Source organism: Pelodiscus sinensis, chromosome 3 (genome assembly GCF_052426305.1).
Source record: "Pelodiscus sinensis isolate ZL-2025 chromosome 3, ASM5242630v1, whole genome shotgun sequence".
Taxonomy (NCBI): domain Eukaryota; kingdom Metazoa; phylum Chordata; order Testudines; family Trionychidae; genus Pelodiscus; species Pelodiscus sinensis.
The window spans coordinates 157714978-157725638 of NC_143054.1; the positions used below are offsets into that span (position 1 = coordinate 157714978).

At 46.0% G+C, this 10661-nt stretch overlaps 1 protein-coding gene across 2 annotated transcripts in view; it reads right to left on the minus strand.

Moving 5' to 3' along the window:
* The window catches only part of TP53BP2 (tumor protein p53 binding protein 2), a 70760-nt gene extending 60477 nt beyond the window's left edge, over positions 1 to 10283 (minus strand). The window contains exon 1 of one of the 2 annotated variants that reach the window (XM_006133421.5): positions 9973 to 10283. In XM_006133421.5, coding sequence (XP_006133483.2) covers positions 9973 to 9999 — 27 coding nt within the window. In that variant the 5' untranslated portion in view covers positions 10000 to 10283. Of the gene's footprint in view, positions 1 to 9663; positions 9806 to 9972 lie in introns of those variants that run through there. The other variant, XM_006133422.4, reaches the window with a different exon arrangement.
* Between the last annotated feature and the right edge of the window lie 378 nt (positions 10284 to 10661).

A 10661-nucleotide genomic window follows, 5' to 3' on the forward strand; every position in this document is an offset into this window, starting at 1 on the left:
TTCTACTGTGTAGACAGCGCCAAAAGCCAATTAAGCTATTTCGACTTCAGCTATGCAATTGACGTAGCAAAAGATGTGTAGCTTAATTTGACTTTAGCTCTGCTGTATAGACGTACCCTAACCAAGCCATTTTCACAGAGCTTTCCACCTTCTTATTCTCCAGGCCTCTCTTAAAAAGGGACAAGACCCTGTCCCTATTGAACAAACTCAGCAAGTTCAGTGACATGCATTGTGGAGACAAGGAAATCACCCAGGCAGGAGAGCTGCTAAACACAGAAGGCATTTTAAAGTCAACTTAATGTAATCGTGGCTTTGATATGAACACTGGACACACTGCCACTTTAAGACACCAGAATGAGGATAAATGAACAAAAATGTTATGCCCATTGTACGTGTCTTTGTTAAAGCCCTGCTAACCTCCATGCAAATTAATCTAGCATACAGCTGTTCAGATAGGCCCTTCATTAATCAGGGGGAGATCCCATCTGGCAACAGCCACAGGAGACAGGAAATGTCTTACACGCACCAATTTTTACTCTCCTTTGGCCTGATCCATGGAACAGTAACAATTACAGGAAACCCACAAGGCATTTCTAGTCTTAATGAATTACTGATAAATAGACCAGTCAGGGCAAAACCATAAAAAGGTATTACCCAGGACTTCCACAGACTCATCTAGAGTGAGGGAAAAGTGAAATAATTTCTGAGGAAAGCACTTAAAGAAACTAACATACTGAACAAGTTATAATGTACTATAAAATAAAGATTTTGGGCAAGTTTCTCTGTGAGGAAAGGACTGTTTGTTTTCAAAGAGGGACAACATACAAATAAATGGTATTTAAAATTATTTCACCAGTTGAATAGGCAGCTATTGCTCAATGAACTAAAAAACCCACATTGTTTTAACCAAAAACTACTGAACTATAGGTGCACAGGAAACTCAGTGTGTCTTTATTGTCATGAGTCGCAATAGTGAATCATGACAGCTCATGGTCTGTAAAATGCCAGGCAATGTAGGGAAAGACGACTAGCAAAATATGATGTTCTCAGAATTATTCAGCATTGTATGCAAAAATCTCTCTGAAGTTATCAGATGATGGGAACTCTACCTACTTAACCACTGAAGGTTCTAAAAGCTCTCTATGTGGTATCCTTCCTGTCTTAGGAATCTATCTATTGACTTTGATTTTTATTTGCTTAGGTTTAAGTACCCATTCTCCAGATACTTAATGATGCTCTGTCTCCCACCACCCTCCCGTTTCCCCCCCCCTTTCTCCATCCCCTTCTCCTCTCCTATTTAGTTCGAGTTTTCATATCCCCAACTCGTAACTCCAGTCTTCTGAAGAAGTGGGCTGTGCCCACAAAAGCTCATGATACCATCTACATGTTTTGTTAGTCTATAAAGTGCTACCAGACCATTTGTTGTTTTTTTCTGAAGTTAAGACACTCGATGACCCCTATTAAATGATTTTAGGAGCTAATGTTTTGGTAACATTGCTAAGGGACTATGGCAACCAATGTATACCAAGCCTTTAATCAAATTAGGAGACAAGGCCCCTGCCCTGGGGTGCTTACAATATAAACTCTAGTTTGGCAACCAGATTCCAGTCAACAGATCCATGCTAAAGTCTGTTGTCAGGTCACTGATAGAGTAGGGTCAGGATTTACTGCTGTGGAGTCTGGACAGTTTCTAGCTCTGTGGATGATGATACCCAGAAGTCTGCTTGCGTGTGTGCTCAATGATATGGGCCCAATGACCACAGCAGACCCCAAGAGGGCCCCCAAAGACCGCAAATCAGATAAGGATCAAAGGTGCCCGGCCAGGTTTATTGTTTAGCGAAGTTCAGTAATAGTTGTCAATAGATTCTACCAAGCCACTTGATTTATGTAGCCGTAACAATGAACTCAGCTCAACCAGTGGGAAACTCCCACTGCCCCTAAGCTGGCCAAAGACTGTCCCCACAAGACACCACTTTATATACAGGTACAAACAAGTTACACATCACAGCTGACGTGTCAGGTTGCCACCCTTTGACACTACTTTGATACCACCCATCAGCCTGAGCCTCGTGCTCGGATTACATCATCTCTATCCATCAGGCTGTCATTTTAGAACCTTTCCTGAACTTGAATCTGTATTGTGGGGAGTGTGGGTACCAAGGTCTTTTTTAATGAGTTGGTGTTACCATGTTATGCCCCATACCAATTACTGTTTTACAGCCAGTACCTAGCACCAATTATTGTTCTACACCTGGGCCTATTACTAATTAATGTTTTGCACTTCCAGCCCTGTTTGTGCCAAGTTCTGTAAGCAGGAGCCTGCCTCTTCCTCACAGCTTAGCTTTGCTTTATGTTAGCCATGTTTTGTCCATTGTTAGCTAGGCCTCAGACCAGGCCTGTGCTACATGGGCTTGTGTTTTAGGCCCTCATCTTACTACAGAAAGTCAACTGAAAACAATTAGGTATCACAGACACAGAATTCTGTCAGCCTTGATCACAATGCAGGACAGGAGCCTAAACAAACAACAGGCAGATGAAGGAAGGTGGTTCAGGGTCAATAAAAGCAACTGTTTAGTCTGCAACCATAGTGTTAGATAAGGAAAATCTGTAGTAAGGAAGTGAATACTTACCAAAGATGTATGTCTATATGCTACAATTTAAGTATTAAGATGGATCTGTAAATCTCAAATAGTTAAAGCCAGTTTTTTTTCCATAGTACCACTGAGGGAAATATTTTAGTCAAGGAAACTGGACTAGATAGACTACTGATCTGATCCAATACGGCAATTCCTATGTTTCAACTCAATGGAACAACCAACAGATATTTGAAAGTTAATTTCTTTAGAATGCTTAAACCTCTGGCCTATGAGACACTTATGTTGAAGGTGCTCCACTTTTAGAGTTGCCAGATGGTTGAAACAAAAATACCAAAACCACCACCACCCCCAAAAAAGGGAAAAAAATTCTGTTGAAGGGGAAAAAAGGGGGGAGACCCCCCCCAAAAAAAGACTCAAAAAAAGACAAAAAAATTAAATAAAACAGCATTAAAACAGCATGTCCCCTTTAAGAGTTAGTGCAGGGATAGGAACAGGGGAGAGGTTGAGCACTAAGACCCAGGGGAAAGCATTGCTTCCCCTAGGTCTTTTGGCTGGCAGTCTTGGGGAACCAGGTAAGCATGGGGGCTGGAGTCGGGAGCCTGGGGGTGTTGGGAGCCGGGGGAGGAGGCTGGGCACTGGGTGTTTGTAGACATTTTCGCCTCCTGGCCAGGAAAAAATTCAGAAAATACCAGACATTTTAGGTGTCCGGTATTCTCTGAATTTTTTTGCCGGACAGGAGCCAAAAATACCGGACTGTTCAGGTGAATACCAGACACCTGGCAACACTATCCACTGTGGATCAATTAAAAAGTGAGAATGACTCTGTATCCTAGTGATTAAACCTTTGAGGTAGGCAAGGAAGGGTCCCATCTTCTTGCTCCCATGTCACTAGTTATTTAAAACAGTGCAGAATGGTTTCAACAGGAGAGACTGAGGGAGATCTACATCAAGATATCCTACAGCCTAGTGATTAGAGCACTAAGTGTAGGAGACCCTGTTGAAATCTTTTGTCTCCCTCACAGAGAGAGGACAATTGACTGCAGGTTTCCCACATCACAGATTAGTGTCTCTAACCACATGGCTAAAACTTACAAGGCAGAAGGGGCAATGCTTCCTCTTCTCTGCACCATCACCACCATCTTTTATTCCTCCTCTATTTTGCACTGAGTGAGGCAGGCACCTGGCTCAGTTTCACAGAACCCACTTTGGAACTGATGTAACTGGACTCCAGGACAGATGTTCCCAGCTGTGGATCAGAGGTGCATGAGAAGGGTAGGCCTTTAGACAGACTCTTCTCTATGGCATTTCCCACTGGCTTTTGCTTAGGCAATAGGCTATTCCCTATTGAATATGCTGGCTTCTGTCATGCATATTAGTAGACACCTCTCTTCCCCATTCATTATATAGGGAGCCTACTGTCTAACTCAGTATTTGTGGATCAATGTCTTTCTTGTGCTTGTCTGCGTGCCTAGATGTTAGGCACCACAATGCTCTTCATCACAACACCTACGTCTCTTTGTAGATCCAAACCTTAGAGCTATTATGGCCAACAAAAATGTCAGACTGAACTGAAGCCTGTGGCTATAACACAGTCTGCATTTGCTCCATCTGTGAAACCTCCCACCATTTCAGCAAAGCTATTTATCTAGCATACATAATGACGCAAATTATTTCCTAACATCCACTCATCTTTATGGTAACAATTCAAAACACGCAAAGGGGATTGATAATGTTGCAAAAGGATATGCTATTTTAGAAAAATGTGCCAGCTCCTCATCACTACGCAACAGTGCAAACTGCATTCCCACAAGCCTTCAACAGATGGAAGGTGATACAATTTTATATAGCTCATTTAATTCAGTGGCATTAACCCTAGAAATGCATGCAGATGCATTGACAAGGGGCCATCAATGTACCTGTACTAGAGATGTGAACGACTAGTCGACTATCCAATAAGCAAATGCTTATCGGATAGTCAACTAGTTGCTCCCCGCTCCTTGCTGCATCTATCAGAAAGAGGCAGTGGGGACAGAGTGTAAGGGGGTACACTTCAAAGCAGCAGCGCCACATGCAGCCTGGGGCCAGACCCCGGGCTCCACGTGGTGCTGCCGCTTTGAAATACCGCATGCAGCTTGGAGTCAACTGGGGTGTTCCCACACTGCACGTGGCATTTCAAAGCGGCAGCACCACATGGAGCCCAGGATCAGGTGGGAACTCCCCCACTGACCCTGGGCTCCATGTGGCACTGCTGCTTTGAAATGTCGCGTGGAACCTGATGCCAGGCTCCCTGCAACGTTTCAAAGCAACAGCACCACACGGAGCCCAGTGTCAGTGGGGCTGTTGCTACACTTCAAAGGAGGAGGTACTCTATCAACTAATTGAATAGTCGATGCAAACTGCATGGACTATTCAATTAGTCAGTTACTCAAAATTTAACATCCCTAACCTGTACAGGACATCCCCACAATATATTGCCCTAGTATGCATCGGTTCTGCACTAACATTGTTGACACATGTAGAAACTCTTGTGTTATAAGTCTTCCTATTCCCTGCCTTTACGTTGTGCAAAAAAAAAGAGACTAATTAATGCAAATGGAAGTCAGCCGCTTTACATCATTTCGCTATACGTATCTTGGACGTATAGCAAGGACGCCCTGTACACAGAGGTACTTCACTACAGAATTTAACAACACTATGGCTACATCTAGACTAGCATGATTTTCCGCAAATGCTTTTAACAGAAAAGTTTTTCCGTTAAAAGCATTTGTGGAAAAGAGCTTCTAGAGTGGCACGGATGCTTTTCCGCAAAAGCACTTTTTGCAGAAAAGCGTCCGTGCCAATCTAGACGCAGTTTTGCGCAAGAAAGCCCCAATCGCCATTTTCGCCCTCAGGGCTTTTTTGCGCAAAACAGTTTTTAGCTGTCTACACTGGCCCTCTTAGGCAAAAACATTTCCAGAAAAGGGCTTTTGCCCGAACGGGAACGTCAAAGCATTTGCGCAAGAAACACTGATTTCGGACAGTAGAACGTCAGTGCTTTTGCGCAAAATCAAGCGGCCAGCGTAGATAGCGGGCAAGTATTTGCGCAAAAGCAATTGCTTTTGCGGAAAAACTTGCCAGTCTAGACGCAGCCTATGTGCGCACTGCGATGGCTGAAGCAGAAGAGCAGAGATGGTACCAGGGGATTGAGTTGGATTGTTGCGATGGGAAAGGAAGAGACAGGATAGGGAAGAAGCAGAGGAAAACATAAAAGCTACAACAAAAGGAATTTTTAAAGGGGGTGGTGGTGGTACAGTGGCCCTTCATCCATTCTACTGAATAGGAAGATGCTTAAAGATATTTATGGCAATAAGAGTCTTACCATCACACCAGGAAAGAGACTGCTCTCCTAAAGTGTGTCACGCTTGCTACATTTTGGTTCAATATCATTCCTGATTTCTGTACATTTGGTTAGACTAATATTTAATATTACACTTTCAGCCAGACTCCAAAAATCTCACCATTTATTTCTGCATGTACAAAACAGCACTGGTCCTCAAAAGAGGACAATTGGGTGAAAAAAATGCAAAGAAGGTGCAAGACATTATTTTAAGGGTAGTTTTCTTTTATTATGCTCCCAGGTGTTTTTAGCACTATTTGAGCTCCAGTTTATTCCTGTTCATAGCCATTCAGAGTATATTTACTACAGAACAGATTTTCAAAGGGTTGTTTAGGCATCAACTTCCAGTGGGCAGCTAACTGCTTTCTGCCTTGAAAATCTCCTCCTACATCCCCCAATAAATACAATTATTAGAAATGAGAGACCGCAGAGCAACAAAATAAGTTATAATCTTTAAAATGCTGAGTTCTAAATCTACTATTTTTGCACTCCAGCATTTAGCCACTTATCCATTCTAATTTAGACTGGTCCATTACTTTATGTAGTAAACACCGTAAAGGTTTCAGGGATCCCTTTATTTTCTCCCTGTGTAAAATTCCAATAGTCCGGTATCCAATAGTCCGGCACTCCTGATAGTCTGGCATCAAAATGGCAAGAGCCTAGTGAGTGAGCTTCGGCAAAAAATAAGTCACAAGGTAACAGCGGCAGCAGCTAAACTGAGCAAAAATGGTAAAAAAGGCTTAAAAAAACCTAAAACATTACCATATACTGTATACAGTATGTACAATAAAAAGGGTTAAGAACACTTTATATACAGTATATAATGTATACAGTGTGTGTGTGTGTGTGTATATATATATATATATATATATATATATATATATATATATATATAAAACCATCTTATAGTACCTCCTGATAGTCCGGCATATTTGATAATCCGGCACCACCTAAATCCCATAGGTTCCAGATTATCAAAAGTCTACTGTATATAAAAACAATTCCTTTGGGACGACAGAGTGACATCAGCATGTCACCCTGCCCCCAGTGCCAGACCATTATTTCCGCCCTCCTCCTGGAGCTCAGATGCTCAGGACTCCACTAGTCTTGCAGGGACAGCAGCCTTAGCTGAAGCCAGGCTCCCCTCCCAGCAGCAGGCCCAGGGCTGTCTGCAGGCCAACAAAGCAGGCCCAGGGCTCAGCTTTCCCCTGGCCACTGGGGGGAAAACCGGGGCTGACCTGCCATGCCTCAGCCTACCCCAGTGACCAAGGGAGGGGAGAGTTAGGCCTCCGAAGGGTGTGTGTGTGAAAGAGCCAGGGCTGGCAAAGCCCACGCTAGTGGGCTGGGGAGATGCAGGGGAGAGCTGGGATTGGCATGGCCCAGGCAGCCGAGAGGGAGCAGGGGGAGAGCTGGGGCTGGGGCTGGTTCAGTGAGGCCCAGAGCAGGAAAAGAGAGCTGGGGTAACCACTCAAAGGTCAGACAAAAAGCAGTTTTTAAATGGAAGTATCATTTAAATAGAGGAGGAACGGAATTGTTTGGTGGATACTTTGGGATGATCTTCAGAAGGTTAACTGATAAGGGTGATCTCTTGTATAGACGTACTGTGGATGGCAGAATGTTTACTTAATTTAATTACCATGATCTTTGAATTAATACCTTTTTACTATACATTGCTTATTTTTCCTCAATTGCCATGGGCTGATGACAACATCATTCCCAAAAAGTTTGACTATTTTTAGTTAGACAAATATTTCTTGCCATCTCTAATTACACCAATGAAAGTCACCTACCCCTTTCTTGATTTGTTCTACTGGAATAAATCAACACACATTCTTGCGTCCTCAATGGGGAGGAAAGAGTGACAGGAAAGGTAGAAGAGACATTAGCTTCTCTGGAACAAGTAAACTTTATCAGCCTGATACTCAGGTTTTGTCTTTTCCTTATAAGTAGCTATTGTCTCTGTGTGTGGCTTCCTTCTTGATTCTGTCAGCTTCCACAGTTTGTGATGGGAAGGTATTTTTACCTGCACCTGGATAATAAAATACACCTAATTCTGCAAATACACTTGTGACTATCAGTATAAACATGACACATCAAATAATCCCATTGAATGCAGAGAGACTATGCAGCTGTGCAAAGTTACTCATACACAGTGTTGGCCCTGATTTTGCAAAGACTTGTAGAGAAAAGCTTATATACATGGAACACACACACACACACACACACACACACACACACAAAACCTAAAGTACTTAAAGGAATTTCTACTCAGGCTTGCAATTAGCACAAGAATTCCCAACATATGTTATTTACTTGTAATCTGCCACTCTAAGAAATAACAATGGTTGATCTGGGGCTCTATTGGTTGTTGGTAATAAATATTTCAGAGAGATACTACTTCATCTGGCCCAACTGCAACATGGGAATAAAGGATCTCCCTTTCCCATAGTCAGAGGTTTTGTTTAAAAAACAAAACTGTTTGATCCAACTTCGGCAATATTCAGTTTAGTCATGCCTTCACTAGGAACAAAGACAAGTTCTTAAAGTACAAATTGCTTTGTCTATCCTATGGGTTTAACAAAAATTAGCTAATAAGGGTCAAGCTTATTTTTTATCCCCAACATCTTTTTTATATCTAACATGGACACAACCTTAATGAACTACATATTTCTCTTAGCAATTCCTACTTCAGTGTCAGGTGAAGAGGATATCCTGAAACTGACCAAAACCAGTTTACTTTGTAAATAACATGGGCACTCACTCATATTCTTGGAGTTTGGGCATTAAAAAAAGTCAGGGATGTGGGAAAACACAGAACTGTACCAGGGGTCTGGGTCTAAAGCAAATTAGAGATCCTACATTAGTAAAGAACTCTTAATGAAGCTGTTCCGAAGCCCTGCAAACTCGCATCGAATAAGCAAAAGAACAAAACAATATTCAGTCTATCCTCCTCCCCAACAGGCCAGTTCGACCCATAACGTCTATAATGCTGGAAGTGGACCAAACTCAAAGTTTCGGGACTGTTGTTTATCTGAAGCTAATTCAAATTGACGGCTGGTTAAATCCTTAACATAAAAGTCAGGGAAATCTCTCTGATGCAGGAAGGAAGGGGGGGGGGGAGTATGGCAAACCCTTGCCTCCGAAGGCGTCGCTGTGCCTTTAAATGGGTGGAATGTCGCCCTCACTGTTATTTCACCAACAAAACAAGCTACCTGTTCCCCTGCAATTCCACAGCGCCTCGGGGCAGCGGGCAGCCCTGCCCCGCACGCCTAGCGCCTATCAGCCACCGTCCCTCCTACTCCTAACCTGGGGCACTGCTCCCTGCGCGGCTCGCTGTTCTCCCCCCAGAGCTCGTTCCAGGGCTCCCAGCGTGACACAGGAGCAAGCAGAACAGCTGGGAAAGCGGAGAGCGGGCGGAGGGGGAAACCCAACCCACGCCAGCCCAGCTTCGGAACAAACAAAGCTAATCTGCTGGTCTCCCCCAGTTCCTCCGGCTCTGCCTCCACAATGGCAGGATCCATTTTCTCCTCCGATGTGGATTGACGCTATCAGACGCGTCCCTGTATAAAGGAGTCGGCTCCGTTTCCGGACACCGACTCTCCCAGCAGCACAGCCCCCACCGTATGCCTTGAACTGGGGGTGAAAGGCGCGAGACACGCGGCTGATTCTCCCCCCGCCGCCGAAACCCACCGAGTTGCCACGGAGAGACCCTGGAGTCAGGAGCGAAGGCAATTTCCCGTCCAAGCCGGAGCTTCCAACTTTCCCCACAAAACTCCCGTCCCCCCGGCCCTGCCTCGGTCCACGCCTGGCCCCGACTCCCACGCAGAGGCCGCGTTTGGTGCCAATGAGTCACAGTCGCTGATCGCGGCGCCCCCACGGGTGTGAGCCCCAGACTGCCCCACGCGAGATGGGAGCAGAGTCCGCCTCCAGCCCCCAACCCCGCCTGCCCACGCACCCCCAGGCCCTCTTACTGCCCCCCGGCCGGGACCTCTCGCTCACCGGCATCATCTTGGAGCCGAACCGCATGGAGGCGGATGGTGCCGGGGCGCCCCGCCCGGGAGCGAGGAGACCACTGGCCGGGGCCTCTGGAGGCGGAGCGGCCTGCGGCACCAGCCGTGGCACACGGGGGCTGGGCAGAGCTGGGAACCTGTTGCAAGGAGGAGGCCGGCCTGCGCCGCGCTCAGCCCGATCCCCGCACGCCCCTGGGGTCCGCCGCCGCTTTGTCTCCTCGGGGCCCCGCTCCGAAACTGACCCCGGGCCAACCCGGCGATTGACGAGGAGGAGCCGACAGCCCGGTCCCGCCCGGATCCCTCCCCCAGGAGGGGCGGCGCAGGCAGATCCAGCTCCTAAGCCCGTCCCTCCCCGGGCACGACAGCGGGAGCTTTGCCTTACGTGGAGCTGCCTAGAGCACCTTCTATAGGCCTCGCCTCGCCTCCCCGCCCTCACAGAGCCCCCCCCCCCCTTGAGTTCACCTCCCTGGGGTCTCAGCCCCTCTCTGCTGAGGCTTCCCTCATCCCGGTGGTCCCCGACCTCTCTGGGACCACGCCCCGACCCTGTGAGAGAATGGAAAAATTCATCATCCCTCCCTGGTTTAAATCAGAAATCGCTCCACCAGATTTGGATTTCACAAGCAGGTGCTGAGCCAGCCTTGCCGACTTACTCCTGTGGCTCTTGAGGGCACCTACGGA